Raw genomic sequence first — 20,382 nt, 5'->3', positions numbered from 1 at the left:
CTTTGTTTGGAATTTTGCCCCGGGATTTTACCCCCGCTTTTTATATTCCCGTATTGACAGATTCTCGGCGTACTAATTTCCACAGTACGGAACGTCAATAACCTCACGCCCACTGGCGCTGCTTTCCTCACAGCGGTGACGGCAGCAGATTCAGATTGTTTTCTGGTGACAATTGCACAAGTAAATTAATGTGGGAAGCCAACACAAACATTCGTGTTGCAGCCTCAGGGGCAAATTCTCAAGCCAAGTTTTTCCTTTGACCACAACGCTTTCCTAATTGTACCTTAAATTAGTCCGTATTGCATCGATCTTCCTGTCTGTCTGTCTATGAAAGCACCTTGCGTGTCTCTCTGAGTATTGACCACATAACGACATCACCCAAGGCGGTGTCATTACGTGAGGAGTCATCCGACGCTTTAATTAAACTGGAACGTTTGTTTCCAATGGCACAGATGCCGCCGTTATTGGAGACACTCTATTTGTGCTAATGTGACTCGCCCATGCCCTCGCTTTCGTAGCAGAATAAGGACGATCGCCTCACTGCAGCGCGCCGGAGAGCGATATGATGACATCAGCTCTGAGAGGAACATCTTTGCAAAGCACGTGTGCCATGTCCTTGAATTCTGTCCCTCGGTTTTTGACGTATGGCTAGAGACCGTAAACATGCGTTCCATACAACCTTGTATGATCCCAATGGCGGGGGGGGCAGGACAAGAAGACATCCTCTTTGGCGAGGATGGTGTGAATGGCTGTGAGAACCAGGAGGCGTTACGTGCCCCACTTCTTCGGAGGAAAAGTCTTCTGATGAAGCGAATGAAGGCTGCAGCGATTGTCCCGCTTTACTCGACTGGCTGTTCTATATCTCCACAAGACAATAGGTCAGTCGTCTCCTCTGTCTGTCCTCCTCGTCCCGATGTGGCTCTTTAAGTATTTAGAGCTGCTTACTTTTCTTCCTCTCCTCTCTTGTCAGAATGAAGGAGTCCAAAGCCCCGTCTCGCGTCAGCTTTTGCTCCTCGCTTTTCATCTCTTGCTCTCATTGCCTGCAACTCGAATGCATTATTTCTGTTTGTGGATATATTTTCAGCTTCTCCTCCTCCTCCTCCTCCTCCCTTGCTTCTTTCCATCGTCGCTTTCATTTCATACATCTGTGCAGCTTCCCCGTCTCGTCCTGTCCTGTCCCCTGTCCCATCGCTTTGGTCAAACTGTAACGAGTCCGTCCTGCTTCTAAACCTCTGTTTATAAGACACCTTGAATGTTCAAGATTTGTCATTATGCTAACAAAACGAAATTCGGTGAAGGCACACGAAAGAACATCATACAAAATCTTTTAAAACAACATGAATGTTCATGGCTACGTCTGCAAAGTGACGCATGCAGTGTGTGAGGAGTCTGAGTTGTTCGCAGATGGAGCAACTGCTGCTCTGCTTGGACATTCGGTATACTCAGCAGTCGGCACACACACACGCACACACGCACACGCACGCCCCGCTGGAGTTAAGAGAAGAGGGCTGCGTCTCAATCTGTGTTCTCTTTCAGCGGTTGCCGGAGAGAATTCCAAACGGCCACTTTCATTCTGCTGTCGGAGCGGGTCGGGAGAGGGGAGCAGCTCCCGGGACCGTTTGTAGTCGAGCCTTAATCGTCCTGATTATTCCCATAAATCAACCCCTTTGCTCCGAAGGTGTGTTCTTACACGCAAGAGCTGATCCGCAGGGTGAGCAAAGGTACAAAGCGCTGCATTTCGCGGTACTTCCACAAGGCAACAGAGCTGTAACTGCTGAAACATGAAACTAGAAGTATCAGGGTTTCAGGGTGGCCATACTGTCGCGTGAAAACAGGTCAAAGTGTTTCTGTTACAGGCGGATTAGCTCGACCTACGCGACACATGACGTCTCCAGGTTCTCCGGGTTCCTCCCGCATACAAGAACCTGCAATTTACCAGCTGAATTGATTACTTCAGAATTGTCCGTAGTGTGTCAGTGTGTCCGTGAAGGCTTGTCCGTCTCCGTGTGGCCCCGCGATGCGCTGGCGACCCAGTGGGTATCCTGCAGGGTTTTCTCTTCTCCCTCCCTGCAAGGCCAGCAGAAACAGAGGACAGACCAACAACAGTTATTCCATTATCCTTTTACTATTGCGCTCTCAGGGGAGCACCGCCTGCTCCGGGCCTGAGCTGCTCTGCTGCTGTCACCACGGTTTAATGCAAGCCTCCCATCACTGTGGGCTCTAACTGCTCTGGGTAATTCTTCACTGAGCCAGTCAAGTGCCACCGAAGGATATGACTCGAGAAACAAGACGTGGAAAACTGAAGACTCAAATTCACCAGTTCACCTGTCCTGCTTGTTTTTTAGCGAGACAAAGGGAGACCATGCAAACGGCACACAGAAAGGTCCCAGGTCCAAAGGCACGCTCAACCTGCTGCCCCCAGTTCTGGGATTTAGTGTTGATATTTCAAAACATACGTGCAACCAATTTGGTTTATGAATCGATGCTTAAATTAAAATACAGGTTGCATAAATTTGCTCAAGTATGTAGTTCAGAGTATCGTCATCAAAATTGGGGGAATTGTCCAATTCCTGATGTCAAATACCGAATGTGACAAAGCAAAGGAGGACGTTTGACTGTTGGTAACTCGGCTGCCTTTGACAAACTCCCCGGCGACATATTCATCGTGCATCAAGCGCCGACGTCACTTTCAGACGGGCGAAACAAATGACTATCCTTTTTAAATGAAGGCCGTCCAGACTCGATCGAGACCTCCGCTTGTCGCGGCGGGAGTTTATGCAGAGTTCTGCAAAGCTGTCAAGAAACGTATCCTCCAAACAGAAGACTGATGTTACGTATGTTATATGTTAATATGCGCAGGTGGATTCATGACAGGGAATCAGAGCAAGTGGTTTTTAATCTGTGGTCCTATCGGATCTGCCCGTTGTCTCTGGCACTGCGCTGTGTATTCCATGTGTCAGTGACAGAGCGTGTACCCAGCTTCATGGATAACGTGACGTGAACGGTGCGGCCTCCTAACCCCCCCCCCCCCCCCCCTCCCTCCCTCCCGACCCGACTGACTCAGGCTGTGTCACGGCACCTATATGTCTTTGTCATCGCTGTGACAACCTTGCTTAGTTTGTCTCTTTAAAGCAACATCACATCTGAGCCGGTTGGGGAGGGAGTGGAGGGACGGCCCGACCCGTCCCCATCCCTGTCCCCGTCCCCGTCCAGTCGGGCATGGCCAAGTACCAGAGGAGTAATGAAGAGAACAGGGGAGGTGGGTTGAAGGGGCTTGGAGTCGCAGGCGTTGAAGGATGGATCAGAGTTACAAAGAAAAGAGGAGAGGAGAGGGGAGGAGAGGGGAGGGTGTGTGTGAGAGGCAGGGCACACACACACACACACACACACACACACGGACACGCAAGTGTGCAGCTGGACTCAACAGAACCAGAGTGGACGACTGTCATGCACCGGTGGAGACACGAGCAGCATCCACTGTAAGGCATGGCGACACGCCAGCACCCCCCCCCCCCCCTCCCTCCCTCCCTCTCTTTCTGTCTCCCTCCATTCATTCATCCCTCGTTCTCCCAGCTGCGAGGAGGCACGCTTGGCTGAAGGACACGGCGCTGCGCTCTGCTGAGAGAGTTGGAGAGCCCGATCCGAGGTGTGGGACAGCATCGCACTCTCTCGCTCGCCCTCCTCTCTGTGCCCCCCCCGCCTGTCTCTCTTTCCCTGCGCTCGCTCATATATGAATGTCACCTCTGTCTCTGGGAAATGCCGGATTGTTCAAGTCTTTTTCCCCATCTTCTCCCGGGGCGCAGGTAAATTGCGAGGGTGATGCCGGGAGAGCTCGGAAGACAGCGAGGAAACGCGCCACTCGCCATCTCTGAGGAGCGGACACCCCGGGTCGGACGGTCCCCACTTATTCTTCTTCTACTTCACTGTCGCAACATTTTACAGTTGCAGGACAAGCAGAGAAGAAGCTGCCGCTCGACGAGCAGCATCACTTTGTCTTCATCCGGATGAAGGAGGACAAAATGTGATTTTTTAAATTTGGGTTTTCTTCGTCCATAACCTTTTTGGGACAGGATTGAGTCGAACTTTGCTGGAGCTTCAGGGGGAGGTAAGGCAGTGGGACACGCAGAGGTTTCAGCTGAACCTTACTCCCAACCGGAAGGACATTTTAAAGGCCGTCGCTGGTCATCCCAGACCTCAACGGGAGCCCGTTTAGGGTGGGCCTCTCACCGATCTACCCCGCCGTGCTTCGGCCCATCCCCGGGAGCTCTTCCATCCGCCCTGCGCCTCTTCCTCAGCGGTGCTCCGTCGCCCTGGGCGAGTGGGCAGGGGGGGTGGTCCACGGTACCCCCCCCCGACACCTGGGCGGCGCCACCGAGCCGCCAGAGGTTGGTGAGGCGGCGGCAGGGTCAGCGCTGGGAAGATGGCCGCTCTCGCCAGCTCCCTCATTCGCCAGCGCCGGGAAGTCAAGGAGCCCCAGCCGAATCGGCCGATTGCCAGCAAACGCAGGCCCTGCCCGAAGAGCAACAAATCGCTCTGCCAGAAGCAAATCCTCATCCTCATATCGAAGGTGCGACTATGTGGCAGCCGAGGGAGAAAGATGGAGAAAAGGCCAGGTAAGTTTCCTTCGTAGCAAAAAACCGAAACCTTTCCCCTTGAACCCCGTCCTACACCCCCGTCCTGCACCCCCGTCCTACACCCCCGCCTACACCCCCGCCTCCTTCCCGTCTTTGTTGCTCTGCTTCCTGCGTGTCGTGGATCGCTGGGTTTTGACGTTTGACTTGCCAAACTACAGAATAATCCCCAACTGTAAAGCCTCGATTGAGAACATCCCCAGCCTGTAATTTCCAGTTGAAGACTTAATCTGAATCTGGGAAGCGTTTCAGCCCATCTTCCTCGTAATTGTACAACACATGATGGAAGTAGGCGAAACGTGCACATGTCAGTGCCGCCGGTTGACAGGATCTGTGATGTGCGTTGTTCTCAGTGTTTTCTCGCTCATGTAAATATCTTAACTGTTGACCGATTACTTTTTTTCGTTCTTTTTTTACGCATCTTTCTCCTTCTGCATGTTTTGTTTGCGTGTTGTGTTTCTGCTGCTGCTCATACAGGCCGGATGAGTGGAAGGTCTGCCGTGTGTGTGTGTGTGTGTGTGTGTGTGTGTGTGTGTATTCAGCACATGGAGGACACTGCTGTGCCCTGGCCGCCGTGTGTGTGTATAAATTATTTTCTCCCTCCCGGAGCTTCAGCCTCAGGCTACAGTTGACCTCTGACCAAGAACGGACTAGAATATTCCTGATCTGCTGCCTTCGCCTCTTCGTCATCTTCCTCCTCCTCAGAGCTTGTGTTTATTTTGCCTCCAACGGGCTTCCATTGTTTCTGCTGGCATCGTTTGGCTGCTACTGGCTGAATCGGCATCCTGTGGCTTAACGTTTTTTCATTTCTCTCTCTATGTCTTATTGACCTTTACCAGCTACATATTCATGTTTAATTTCTCCTATAAAAGTAAAATGAGGGATGATGAGATTCCAAAAACAACCTGAACTTAAAAAAAAAACATAATAAACATTGTCTAGTTTGCTACATGAGAAACACCAAGAAGCACCGATGTAATATGAGAAGCCTGATTGTAGGACAAGAGCATCTTTTCACTGGTGGAATACTTCTGATATATTTCCAGTCTGATTGTGTATTTCGACAAAGAGCAGAGGAAACAAAAAAAGACAATTTCCGGTGAAAGGCAGGAAGTCCTGACGTATCCAGGGGGTCCCTGGAGTGTGAATGCATGAAGGGGAGCTTTAGGAAACCTGAGCCCAGCATTCTGAGGCTACCCGATGTGGGTGTCTGGGGGGGGTTGATGTCAGCGGCCGTCTCACACCGTCGGCTCAGCGGCGTTCCTTTGTAAGTTAGTGGCTTCCTTCTGTACTTTGAAATGTCCTTTGAGGCTATTGTAGGGGAGGAGCCACCCTTAGAATGGACAGTGTGTGTGTGTGTGTGTGTGTGTGTGTCCTACCTGCATCTAAGTGACGGATGGGGGGACAATGTGTGTGTGTGTGTGTCCCGACCTGACCCACACACTTTGCCCCCCCACCTTGCCTTTCCTCTTAAACAGTCGGTCTGCATCCCTGGCCACTCTGTCAACCCCTCACCTTTAAACACCCCCCCCCCCCCCCCACACACACACACACTCCTCACCTAACCCATACTAATGACGCCCCAGCACTACAGCCCACTCAGCTTATAACAAGGTCAGCTTGCCACACACACACACACACTGCATTAAACGTGTATAATTCTATGATTCTGAACACACACATCGGGTTGACTGGCTTGACATGATGATGACATGGCCATAGTAGGATTCATAACATCTTCTGGAAGAGCCTTGGAATTGTCTCACTTGTCCCCCACCTTTCCAAAAATGTGATGATTTGTGTGTGTGTGTGTGTTGGGGGGGCTGGTATGATCTAAGAGGATGTGAAGCATCCTACTGGATATCAAAGACAAATCCAAAGCTGGTGTTGTCCTCTTATGCCTGAAAGCTGTCCTCTGTTCTGTTAACAGGACAGGAGACACATTGAGGTTGTCACGGCAGCACGGCGGACGAGTGTCCGCATATCTAAAGCAAAACTGTGTGTGCGTGTGCACGTGAGTGAGCGATTTAATTGGAGACCAACAACAAACGATGGCTTGCCGATGATCCCAGGCGTCCTTTGACCGGACTCTGCTTGTATCGCGTGTGGCTCATTGTTGTGCCCTGATTGATCGGGACACACCGACTCCTCTCGTGAACGCACACACTGATCTATCGGTGATGTGCAGCAGCCTCTGGAGGGCTCGCGGTGAGCGAGGCGATTTCCTGCCTCACAGAGCGGACGCTTCACGCAGGCCGCACAAGCAAAGACTCGTTCCTTTGTCTTCTCCATCACTTCTCTCCCTCTGTCCTCCGTCCTCTCTCCATCTCATCCCTCTTTCTCCCCATTGTGCCACAGCCTTGATCGTTGCCCCCCCCCCCCCACTCCACTCACTTATCTTCTCAAGGACATCTGCTTTTGTTTTGACTGTCTCACTCTCCCTCGGTGTCTGCCTGTCTCTCCTCCTTCACTCTCTGTCCATGTGCAATCGTCTCGTCTCCGGACCAGGCGGTCGTGCTGCCGTGTTCCAGAAGCCCGGTTGTCTTGGCTCATGGATCAGGAGCGAGTGTGGCGCTTGAATCTTTACGGTTTGGAGTTTGTTTATTTACTGTGGACACGTGAGATATTGCTCATGATGCCACGGAGGGATTCAAATACTCCAAACGGTCAGTCTGGTCTCACCAAATACATTTTATTTGGCCAGTATTGCTTGTAGCATGTTATTTGTCATTGTCTGCATGAATTTAGCGTATACTTGTGTCACTTCAGTCGTGAATGAGCCCTAACCCTCACCCATTGGCCCATCATCATCCTCCCTATGGATTTATTTATGTGAATTCAATTTACAGGACTTGCACTACAACAAATTAAATTACTCAAATACATTTTTGGCAATAAAAGAATGTGCATTTTATCATTTTACATTATATCTGCAGTCCCATTTTGACCCCATGTTTTTCCTTTAGCATTGTTTGCTCTGTCAGGATTCTACATTCAATCGTGTGACTGTTTTTAGCAAACATCACAAACTGAAATGATCAACCTAACCGACCGCCGCCAATCATCAGTCCTTCCACCAACATTAGCAGCAGCTGAGGGCCTTTTTTCTTATTTTTCGCAAACACCCTCTCTTTGCCAACTCCGGCAGATGTTTTGTCTGAAAAAGTGCCCAGAATAAATTATTTGGGGACGCTAACATTTGGCCCATGTGATGATTGATGTGGGCTTTCAGTGTGACTCCTCCCAACCGACGGATTCATGGAGAAGCATTTTTTTCGATTGCCATCAATAATCATTATCAGTCAAAATAGGATATTTCTGGTGGATGACGCCTAAGTGTGTGTGTGTGTGAGCACATGTCAGGTCGTTGTTGGCTTCATGAAGCCTGCAGTGCTCTGTTTGGAATGAGGAGAGCTGCTTTGGATTCATTATGGACACATTGTTGGGACGAGACAGAACGTCAGTCTGTCCAATCAAGCTTCAGAGAGACAGTGAGGATTTCACTTTTGTTAACTCTACAAACAACTTAGTCTTAGGGTCTCTCCAGCGTGTCCCAGAGGCCTCCTCCCGGCGGGACACGCCTGGAGGCGTCCAGGAGGCATCCGAAATAGACGCCCCAGCCACCTCAGCTGGTTCCTCTCGATGTGGAGGAGTCAGCGAAAAGCGGCGATCGTTTCAACTACAAGAAAATGGATGGATGGATGTTTGATATGTAGTTGCTAGGCTCCTTCCAGCTGTTTCCCTTCTGGCTGCATCAGTTTGTGGTGGAGTTAGAAAGATGGCTTAGTGAGAAATAGTCATTAAGTAAATTACATATCTGAAGGTAAATGTTTCACGTCACACTTCGTAAGCAGTATCTGTAGTGAGACCCTGCTACCAACCCCACACCACCCGTCTCTCTGGGACTAAAGGTCAAGTGGGAGGTGGTGTGATTGAGGAAATACTCAAGTCTGACCTCTAGCTAGAAACACATAACCGGGAGAATGGAGGAAGGGTGGGATGGAGGGATAAAGAAGGAACAAAGTGTGTTACTTCAAGACAGGATCTTGAGAGGGGGCCTCCTTAACTATCTAGATGAGTTCAAGCTAGATTGAATTTTACCACAAATGTCCACAGATTTTGTTACACGGCGGCTTAACAATGGATGAGATGACATTTGAACGATTTTACAAAGAACGACAGTCATTACCAAGTTAAGTAAGAAAGGAAGACGGTGAGGACGTAGCACGGGGAGAGGTGGGAAGATAGGGAAGGGGAAGGAGGACTAAAAGCTGCTCTGAAAAAAACAGGGAGGAGATTGTGTGATAGGGAGATAGAGGGATAAAGAGGAGAGGAAGTAGCCAGATGGAAGCAAGGAGAGGTAGGAGGGTCAAAGGGGGGAGAGAAAGGGGCAGAGGAGACAGGGAAAGATAAAAAAAATAGGAAGAGATAATTAAGAAAATACCAAGGAAAGGTTAAGGGCAATGGAGGAAAGGATGGAGGAGATGTGGGAAAGATGAGGCACTTATGGGATGAAAGTGGGAATGAGGGAGAGGCAGAATGAGTGAAAGGAAGTCAATTCATGACTCTCGTGGGATCCTTTGTCAGTTAATCTAGTTTGTAGTGGTGACTCCGTCCATCCCTGGACGTGAGAGACACATCTCTGCAGCCGGCGCTGAGAAGATCAGCAAACACAATTCATACATGTGCTTTATGCGCGCTGCATGTAGCCCAGAGAACAAAGCTGTGTGAATGTGTGTGTGAGGCGCACGCTGCTGTTTGTGAGTCTCTTATATCAGCCGGCTGAGATAAGTCATCATTATAAGATACGGCCCTCTGTAGCAAACGCGCCGTCGTCTCCGCCAGCATCTGCACAGAGATGCTTTTAGCGATGCCCTTGCAGCCTCGATGGCAGCATCTCTGGAGGCATCGGTTAGCGCTCCGCTAGCACGGAGTCTTATTAGGTTAGTGACGAGGCTTTCCGTGCTTAGTATATTGTGACATGAAACAATGGAACTTTGCGTCAGCATTTAAGGCTGCTTGAACTTTGCTCAAGTATTTTAGAATAAAAAAAAAAGATCTAATTTTTGAAAGTTGGCACATTTTCATGATTGAAATGTTTTTTCCGTTTCAATAAGTCGGAATTGTGTGTAATCAATATTGGTATGTGGGGGAAAAAAGAGCAACTAAAACAAATGTTAACGTGAACTGATGTTTAAAATATTTTACAGATATAAAACTCCTACTCCCTGTCAGACGTCTGTATTGATCTTTATGTAACTGAGCCAGAGGTATCAGTTGTAATGCAGAGCAATGTTGAGCGAATCTAGTCGAGTACCAGTCAAAACAGTAGACAGAGCAGGGGGGGGGGGGAGATGTGTCCAAACTGGCCCACTGGTTGGTATTTCTACACTGCGTAAAATCACCAGCACAAATGAACTGGAGTCTCCTCTCGACGTGCAGCTCAAAATGTGTGTCCTGAGCCCCATCACGGGATTCTGCATCGATATAGGGACACATGTTGAGAATAAATGGAGTAACCAGAGCCAAGACAGAAACAACGCGGGTGTGACGACAGCGTTGCCTGGATGGGCTCTAACAGGAGGCCCATCTCTGCAGGTGTAAAGGGAATTAGCTCTGTCCCGTTTAGCAAGAAAGGTTGTATAATTAACGTGCCGTTCACTAGCTGGAGGGAAGTGAGATCCTTCAGAAGAGAAAAAGTGGGGTGGGGGGGTGATAAGGATGTGAACAAAGAGGAAACTATAAAGAGATAGAGCATGAGAAGGGGGGCTCACTGTGGGCTTTTCATTAGCTCTGTGGAACCAATTAGAACAGCAAGTGCTGGAGATACAGCAAAATCCAAACAGTGTGTGTTTGTGTGTTTTTGTTTGCGCTGATTAGCTGCAGCTCTGCGAGGATAATCCCGTCTCTCTGGGTTCATCCAGCTGACAGACGACCTGCACAAGCAATGGGAAGTGACAATTTGACCTCCCCGGGCATCCGGGGTCGTCCTATTCATCCCTGCCGCCGGTGCCGCCAATCAAAGTGGGAATGGCGAGATCAAGAAATAATTAGGAGTAACATTTTGCGAACCGCCTGGCATTTCGGCCTGATTGCAGGGCGGCCATCGAGAATGTAGCGGGGTGGGGATGTACAGCGCGAGCGTGTCTGTTTTGGTACGGGCGGGGGGGTGGGGGGGGGGGGGGGTGATGAACTGAAGACAGACTGGAAGAGAAAGTCGGTCTGCAATCAGTTTAATTAAAGAGCAGCGATGCATGAGATTAGATTGGGAGCCTATGGTGTAAAGGATATGATTATACAGTGAGAGGGACGGAGATGACAAGCGATTTGAAAGCTTCGGTTTCCACGGCTGTCTCGATGATGTGGAACCCCCCCCTGGGGTCAGGTAGTGCGTGTACTCCCTTTATTCCCTTGTATGTGATAACACTAAATCCCATGTTACCCTGACTGAGGACAAAAGCTGTCAACGTAACGTCACGATGCTCAAAGCGTTTGCTGTGTGGACAGTTTACATCCAGCGATAGTGTTTCTGTCAGCCTTGGAAATTGGATTTACATTCCTGCTGTCGTGCTCTAACCACTTTCTTGAGTGTCAGACTGAAGCGAGACAACGGTCAGCGCTTTATATCTGTGTCACGCAGTGTGTAATATCGACTTGTAAACAGGTTTGTTTCGCTTCAATTTCGCACTCTTGCAAACCAATGTTTGTCAAAAAAAAAATAGCAATGAACAAGAAAACGTGATTTCCAGACAGCTTTCAACGTTTTCTGTAAATGTGCATTTTGCGCCAAAGAAATAATAGCAGAGTCTGTTAGCACTTTATTGTCATTAGTTTTTTACATGCAGCGTTGGGTTCGGGTTATGCACCTTTTGTTTTACCACTGTTAGTCATTCTAGCAGAGATAAAGGCGTATGTACAGTACAGCAGCCTGATTAGTATTGTGCTCCGAGCCTCACTGCTGTGGCTTCCAGAGAGTATGAAAGAGATTAAGATAAAATGGGGGGGGGGGGGGGGGGTGCTCCCTCAGCATTATGCTGATGGAAGGGGAGCGACGAGAGGTGTGTTCTCCTTATGTTTACAGATGATTGAGAGGGAAGGACAGTGTGGGAAGGTAGTTACGCTGTGGGAAGGCAGTGTGTCCTCTCTGACCTAGACGTAATAATGTCTAATCACCTCAAAAATAAAATACGATGAAGAGGTGTAGATGTCGATCAGGAATTGTGATGGCAGAGTATCTCGTGTTTACAGTAGCTACGGTGCCTTGATAGGCCTTTGTGTGACCTTGGTATCCTCCAAAGCAATGATTGCCTGGTATACAGTTTGCAGGGAGGTACTGCAAAGACTCTCGAGGTGCTGCAGCACCAGTTGACGGAAGGTCTAGGCCAGGACAAAGTTCTGGTCTGTAGTCACTGGGACTGCTGGGGTATGCATTCTTGGGCACTGTGACAATGGAGGCTTTGAGTCAGCCTCAATAACTGCAGGCTAAATGTTGTCACGATGAGCAACCTGTGGATGACCATTCTCTGAGTGGTTTGAGTTGTTCCATCATGCAACTTGTTTCACTCCTTCTGGTTTTTATGGACTTTTCTTGATTCTTGATTTGTTGTTTTTGGTTTGATTTGATTTTGTGCATCAAATTGTTTAATATTTTTTTCCTTTGCTTCCTTTCCTGGATCGATCAGGAGCTGGACGGGACCCAAGTAAAGAACTGAGTAAAAAGAGTATTCCGGGGATGTGAAACCTTATGAAGTCTTTGTCAAGTTACCTTCAGCTTATCTTCTCTGACATATACACTCATGTAAATACACCGTCTCTTCTTGAAGAGACCAATACACCAAGTTGTGTGTTCATGTGAGTCTTGCGATACAGTTTTTGACCATTAACTAATGCATGGTGGGAGAACATGTCTGCCGATGCCAGCCTCACAGAGGTCAGAGGTCATTGATGAAAAAATACACGTATCTTGCACAGGTAGCTTTGTCTCATCCATCTGTCAGAGACCCAGCTAAAAACACACACACACACACACACACACACACAGAGAGAGAGGGAGGTTAAAAGAAACTGGTGTCACTTTCACATAGGAGACAATTTAGAGAGTGACAGCAACAAGTGTCATGACTAATATTTCGTTTGTCACAACTTGTCTCTGCCCGGGTATTCGGTTGAAGTAGTTGCAGCTACACAAACACACACGCCTACACACACATGCATGTTTAGCCGTTTAAACCTGTCAGAATTATATTGCTATTTGTGTTTTTGATTTTTTTTTTTACTGAGTCTGAAGCTTAACACCAACACACGCCTGTGTGTCTTTGTCTTTCTGCTGCTGCTAATGTGATTACAGTGATCTCTTTCCCAGGATACAGATTCTGACACATCACAAATTAGATTTTCACAAATGTAATCTCGATCATCCTTAAGCGGGGAAAGTTATTTATCTTCTCCACTTTAGCCGGGATGTCTTTCTCTTGTTCTCTGGCTGCGGTTGGCTGCACTATCAATGTCAACCTAATGCAGGTTTAAGGAACTGCTGATTCGTATGAGCGTTCAATTAAATTAAATGAAATTCAATTTGATTTCATTTCTGTAGAGCAACAGAAAGTCATCTCAAGGCGCTTTACAGGAGTAGCGGGGAAAGACAGAACCCAACTTTACCCACAAGAGCAAGCACTTTGGCAACGGAGGCAAGGAAAAACTTCCCTTTAACAGGCAGAAACCTCAGACAGAACCTAAGACTCATGGTGGACGGCCCTCTGTCTGGACCGGCTGGGCGAGGGGGAGAGAGAGAGAGAGAGAGAGAGTCAAAAACAAGGAGATGGATAGAGAAGTGATGGAGAGAGATTAGGAGCAGACAAAAACAAGATGTAGCATTTAGGCTGCTGAACAAGATACTGACTAAAGAGCTACTATATAAAGCTATAAATGCTAAAGCTAGCGATATGGACATCCGTGTTGAGGGACACAGGTCCAGGTTCTGCAGCACCACGGACAGAAGGACCTGCAGACAGAGACAGAAAGAGGGACAAACACAGGGAGAGAGAGCACAAGACTACAGGAAGAGAGAGATTACTGACAGATATTTATAACATGAATAATCAGATAGAGAGGGAGGAGCTTAGTGTGTCAGAGGAGGTTAAGCCACCAGTGCTGGCCTATGACAGCATATTGATTATTGTATTGATTAACTATAAGCTTTGTTAAAAGGGAAAGTCTTTAGTCTCCTCTTGAACATAGAGATGGTGTCTGTCTCACGAATCAGGGAGCTGATTCCACAATAAAGGAGCTTGATAACTGAAAGTTCCCCCCCCCCCCCTCCAGTCTGCTCTTGGAAATGTTTGGAGCCAAGAGCGGGCCAGCATTTTGGGACTGCAGGGTTCTAGTATAAGCTAGATTTTATGCAATTTAGCTGTGCACTTAATGTGAAAGCGATGAAATATGAAAACATTTAGTGCTTTCTTGATTGAATGTTTTGGTGCTGTTTTTTTAAGAGATTGCATATCTTAAAAAAAACAACCTGTGATGTGAAAAAAAATCATGTCTCTGCTTGAGAATTTCCAAATAGTACAAATAACGCACTTGTGGCTGCTGTCAAGTGTTTACCATTGGATGCAATACATGTTGGGAGATGAAATACTGGCTGTTGTAAAATCCATATGTTCATGGATTAATAGCTTTGGGTTCCGCTGCTGCTGGAGAGGGAGACGATATCACAGTCGGGGGTGGGTGGGGGGGGCGAAGTAACAAGCTTATTAACTCCGGAGAAAGCTGACAAGTGTTTTACAAAAGCTTTGGCATGTTAAAGAGCATCGGCCGAGCAGGAATTCACCCAAAGTGCTGCGTTGGATAAAAGTGCATTTTACTGAAATCCGGACTGAGATGAATTGACGGGAAGGTTTTTGTTTGTTTTTAGTCAATAGACGCAGAAAAAAAACACAAAAATGATGCGCATAAGAGCTGAAAACTCCAAGTTAGATGCACAAGGATGAATCCAACCGGCCAGTTTCTGTTGGTTTAATCACTCATTTTCTTTTATTATTTGTCAGGAAGGATACAAAAGGTTCCTCGGTGCTATTTTCTTTTTAGCAGCATCATCCCTACTTCATAAGTTAAGTAGCAAAAGACAAAAGATTGTTTTACATTCCTAAAAATGTAATGTCATTATTGTTTTGTTCCTGCTGATTTTACACACACACACACATCACAGTGTCGCCGGGATGGTGGCGTTCTCCTCTAACTGTCACTTTTACGGCTCCTCCCTCCTGCTTGTTGTTCGTCTTTGGTTAATGTGACACCCCGAAGCTGCTGATTATCCCTAATGACGTTTTTTGAGCTTTAATGCTGCAGTAAATGAACTACAACGACCATGATTCATCACCTGGAGTTCGGCTGCACATGCTGGGAGGAGAGTATTTAAGTTTACATCCCGATAAACAGATGGGGGGGGTCCGTCAGCTTCAGGGTGTCGGATGGATTTTAGACTTTAATGGTAGACTCGATGTAAAGGCAGCGTGAAGCAGATTTAGGCCCCTCCCTTTTTCTTCCCCTCATCAGCAGTCTCTGTTGATTTATTGATTATTGATGCTTTGCTCAAACCCCATTCATCCTTTTCCCATCCTCTTTTCACTGCATCTGTCCATCCTCCTCCTTTTTTTCAGTATGGGCCAATGTATGGACTTCCCTGATGATTGAATGTGCAGCTTTTGGGAGGACGACGGAAATAATAGAGGGAGGGAAAGAGTGGAATAGAAGAGAAAAGAGAGCTGCAGCTTGTAACAGTTACATAAAATAGAGAACGCATTTCGTACCATCATTTTTGTCTTTAAAACCCCATTTTAATTTACCAGCTTTTAACCAGCTGTTCCTGCCGTCTGATTGGGTTTTAACCTTTGTTTTTCTTTTTATGGTTATTGCATAACCATAATATTCATGCCCTTTGGTCAACTCTGTCCTTTTCAAATATGCCTATAAATAAAGTTGTGAAGGTCGAGTAAGAAAGACAGCGGGAGGAGGGGGAGAGAGAGAGAGAAAAGCGTCTCAGATGATAGATACACAGTGATGGAGCCCGAGGAAGTGAAGTTCAGCGGAAGAACTGCAGTGTGTCCACAAGATATACTTTTTAAAAAGGAGTTGTGACTTTCTTGACTGGACTCCCGAGAAGAGAAGATGGGCAGAATGATTGAGATAAAAATAGTTTTTCTGTTATGATAGACAGACAGATTTTGTTCTTGGCATCTCTGCATTTTTGGCCAGGCCCCATCCGTTGGTGTCCCGTGCACACACACGCACATACACACGCGCACGCACACACACACACACACACACACACAAGCACACACACATTAAGAAATGGAATGAAAAGAATACAAGCTGCTGCCAGCTGTCATGTCATTTAAATGGATGAAATGAATGAATGAAAAACCTGCTGCCGGTTCATTCTGCTGTAACAGCAATGCCTTTACTTTTAAATTTCCGAAAAGCCCGCATTAACTCCGAGTCGCCGTTAAACGTGTGCGCGTTAAGTGAAGACCGTCTGTATCCACTGTGCAGGCTTTATCCCAATATCGCGTCGCTATTGATATTAACACAACCTTTGACTCTTTACTGCCCTCTTGTGGATGCATCACTGCCAACGTAAGATTTGTGAACGTATGAGCACGTTGACGGCTCCGTTCTATGTGGGTGGGTTTTCTTTTTTAATCTAGATGGACTTCCGTTAAGGGACGGGACCGACATGCCTCCTTTGCGCCTGAATCGTTTCGGCCGATCAGGCTCCCATCAATCCCGCCGGAGGCCACGGCCACACATGCAAACGCTTCACTTGTTTGACTCTTTCACGGTGTAAATAGCAAGACCAGCCTCTTGTTTAGTCAGCGCCCACGCTCGGGCGTTGTGTGTGTGTGTGTGCTTTAGTGTACGTGCAGTGGCGATAGACGTGTCTGCGTGTGTGTGTTCCAGGATGCTAATGTGTGTTTAACCCTGTGCTTGCTCTGCAGAGCCCCAGCTGAAGGGCATCGTCACACGGCTTTACTGCAGACACGGTTTCTACCTGCAGATGCTGCCGGACGGCACCATGGAAGGCACAAAGGACGAGAGCAGCTCCTTCTGTAAGTGAACATTCACTAGATTGAAGGTGTGTGTCAGTGCACGCACCGCTGGGAGTGTTCCCTGCTTCCGTGCCAAATGATGCTATAGAAAGGGACTTCCTGCTGAGACATACATGCATCTTAAAAGCACAATAGCGCCTGCCATGCTTTTTGGTGCGCTTCATTGTCGGATCAGTCTGGCTGAAAATGTAAGCGCGCTTGGCGAGGGGCAGACGTCACGCCCGAGTTACGTAATATATATCACAGCGGGATAAAGCTGACTGCGAGGTTTCCCCAACATGTTATTAACTGTTCTGTTCAGTCATCCTGACTTTGAAATTGCAAGCGACATCGATGTGTGTGTGTGTGTGTTTTGGGCTGGCCGATGTACTTAATGTAGCTGGAAGAAAGAACGTGTCAGGATCTAGTTTTCAGACATACGTTTAAAATAGCGTTTTTCAGAGACGCAAATCAATGTTGTGTTTCAAGTTAGTCATGGTTTATCCTCTTGGTATTCCAGCCTTGCACCATCACACTCCTAACTCTCCCCAACATGTTTGTATAAAAGGATTGTCATGACTAACAGTCTTACAATTTAACATCATTCAAAAATTACACACACACACAAAAAAAAATCAATTTGTCAAAAAAAAAAAAAATTCTGAACATTTGATCCTGGTTTCTGCTTCAGGCGCCATCAGAGTGAAAACCAACTGGCCGGGCTTCGGTAACTGCTGTAGCTTCATTCAATGACTCTCAATCTCAATGGCTTTAGTGTTACTTTTTGTTTGACAGTTACTGCCGTAGTTGTATATTAGCCCTCTCGCGATGTACCCGCCCTCCATCCATCACCGGTCTGCCGGAGGATCCCGTGTTTGGTCTTAGCCCGAGCCATTTGTGCAAGCTCTTTGATCATTCAATTGGCTGCGTTCGCCGGGTGCTCCCCATCGGATGGACACGTAATACTCCTGGCTGCTGCGGACACCAATCTATAGCCAGGAAAATGTACCCCTCCTCCCAATTTCCCCCTTTGGTCCTGACCTCTAAGGCCATGACTCAGATTAATGACAGTGAACTAATAACCGCTAGGGGGCAGAATAGAGCTTTATAGGAATGCAAATACACTCCATGTGTATGAAGGTAGCCTTTGCTTTAGTGGAGGGACAAAAGTTGGAGGGAGGCATGGAAGCCTTGGGGGGGGGGGGGATGTTGCAGGACAAACATAATGAGTTTGGCTATTGTGTGGCCTTTCTATCCATTTATTTTAAAAAATCCCCCCTTAGGCCTCCCATAACTAGAAAATAAAGGACGTTTTCACAAAGCTGGAACTGAATATATATTAAAGGAAAGAAATTGCCAGAGGGAGGAAACAGAAAGAGAGGAAGGGAGGGAAGCCAGCGCAAAAAGGCAAAAGAGGAGGGGGAGATGGAGGGAACTGAAAATGAGAGGAGGATTGAGAGAAAGAAGTGAGGGAGCAACAGGTAGTAGAAGCAGCACCTGATGGCTCCTCAATCGTTGTGTCTCCCCCCCCCCCCCCCCCCTCTGGTGGGGAGACACCAGAGGGGTGTCAGCAATCAGCTGAAATGGAAATAAAGATCAATACTACTTTTTCACACATTTTAAACCAATGAAAAGTGTCGACAAAAAGTAACAAAACGTGCAACGAGATCTCAGAGTCCAGGAGGAGACGACTGAAAGGGGTTCGAGGTGCATTTCAGTGTGTGAAGATGCCGCCTATGGGTTAAGGGATCTCAGAGGAGCTGCAGGAAGATTAGAAAATACGCCAAAGGAAAATGGAGAGAATAAACGCACTGAAGAGCGGATGATGGATGGAGCTGCTGGTGTGATTGTCGCATTGGATTCAGTCTCCTGCTGAAGTCTGTTAGTTGGAGGGGATGAAGAGGAGCACCGACAGTTTGACGGACAACGAAAGAAGAGCAGAAAAAAGGGGGAGATGAAAGCTTGATTCCCTCACTTTCATCACCTGTAATCGGCCACTGTTGGAGGGAACTCTTACTTGTCTCTGTCTCTTTGCAACAAGACTCCTCCGTCTGAAAAGGTGAAAAGGTACCGGGGGGGGGGGGGGGGGGAGAAGAAGAGCATGAAGGCAAACAAGGGGAAGAGAGGACGGAGGATACGAAAGGTGGGAGGCCGGAACAAGATGGGTGAGAGCAGAAGAGACCGAGAAGGCTGCAGGATCAAATAGGACAAAGATGAATGGACGTGGACGGAAAAGTATCACAGGACGGAGAGAACGGCAGCGGGACACATGAGGAGGGGGGAGCAAATAAAGAAGATAAATGGAGAGACGTTCCAAAAAGCAAAGGGAGATAAGAAAGAGGTTGTTCATTCATGACAAGGCAGAATGAAAAGACGGAAAGCACCAGGGAAAGAGGGGAGACGAGAAGAAGAGAGAGAGACAGACAGTCTGAATGGAAGGACGATAACGCCTGAGAGAAATCAGTCGTGGGGAGTAAAGCCCGGGGGAGGAGGAGGTAGAAGTTAAATAACAGAGGGAATGGAGCTGTGTTGTCATCAGAGTCATCGACCACCAGGGAAATCAAGCAGGAAACTCGCCCACGAGTCATTTAATCCACTCGTGAGTCTTTGAAGCTCGTAACTCAACCTGTTTATTTGCAATTTGTTTTCAACAGTGCTGTTAATTCATTGTCATTGCACTGATCCCAGAACAGCGGCCTGCCTCCTTTTCAGACTCACGACCACGACTCTACTTTCTTCTTGTCCCCTGAGGGGTCGCCGCAGCAACCCAACCGTCTCCACTTCACCCTGTCCTTTGCATCGTCCTCCCCAACACCAGCCACTCTCATGTCCTCCCTCACTACGTCCATGTGTCTTCTCCTGGGTCGACCTCTAGCCCTGTTCCCTGGCAGTTCCATCCTCAGCATCCTTCTACCGATATAGTCCCTGTCTCTCCTCTGGACATGTCCAAACCATCAAAGTATCTGACCTTGTCTCCAAAACGTCTAACCTTCACTGTCCCTCTTATTGTCTCATTTCTAATCCTGTCCAACCTGGTCACTCCCAAGGAGAACCTCAGCATCTTCATCTCCACCACTTCTAGCTCCGCCTCCTGTCTGTTCCTCAGAGCCGCTGTCTTTAAGCCGTCCATCATGGCTGTCCTCACCACTGACCTTTCCCTTTGCTGTATTAATATAGGATTAGCACAACAATCGTGTGATGGGAAGTCTTTAAATATCATAACCATCACATGTCCTGACCTGTGAATTGAATGTATATTTCACAAAATATGATTTGTTTTTTAAAGCCTCTAATATAAATAAAGATTATTTTTGTATGCAGACTGGTATCCGGATCGCTCTCAAAGGTTTATGGGATCTAAGTTAGACCAAGACCCATCTTCAGACTTTTTTTCCCCATCAAGATCCATCCAGCAGTTTTTCCATAATTCTGCTAACAATCAGACAAACGGCATCAACAACAGAACCTCCTTGGCGGAATAAAGGCCGCTTTAACACGTTTGTTATTATTGAAGCTGGAACAGAGCTGCATGTGTGCTGGTGGGTTTATGTGCTGCAAGTTATGTGGGGTCATCGACACCACAGGGGCCACTGGGTACTCGGTAATTGAAAAACAGTGAAGAGGAAGAGGAGGGCAAAAGTGACCGTGTTTGTGTGTGTGCGTAT

At 47.6% G+C, this 20,382-nt stretch overlaps 1 protein-coding gene across 1 annotated transcript in view; it reads left to right on the top strand.

Annotated features, from left to right (window-relative positions):
- The first annotated feature begins 4,420 nt into the window (after window positions 1-4,420).
- Window positions 4,421-20,382, top strand: part of fgf11a (fibroblast growth factor 11a) — a 29,589-nt gene continuing 13,627 nt past the window's right edge. The window contains exons 1-2 of the mRNA XM_068755620.1: window positions 4,421-4,613; window positions 16,628-16,738. Of these exons, the coding sequence (XP_068611721.1) occupies window positions 4,421-4,613; window positions 16,628-16,738 (304 nt within the window). The remainder of the gene's footprint in view (window positions 4,614-16,627; window positions 16,739-20,382) is intronic.

Source organism: Brachionichthys hirsutus, chromosome 23 (assembly GCF_040956055.1).
Source record: "Brachionichthys hirsutus isolate HB-005 chromosome 23, CSIRO-AGI_Bhir_v1, whole genome shotgun sequence".
In the NCBI taxonomy this organism is placed as follows: Eukaryota; Metazoa; Chordata; class Actinopteri; order Lophiiformes; family Brachionichthyidae; genus Brachionichthys; species Brachionichthys hirsutus.
Note: the sequence above shows the minus strand (reverse complement) of the source record. Positions and strands in the feature narration are given on the sequence as shown.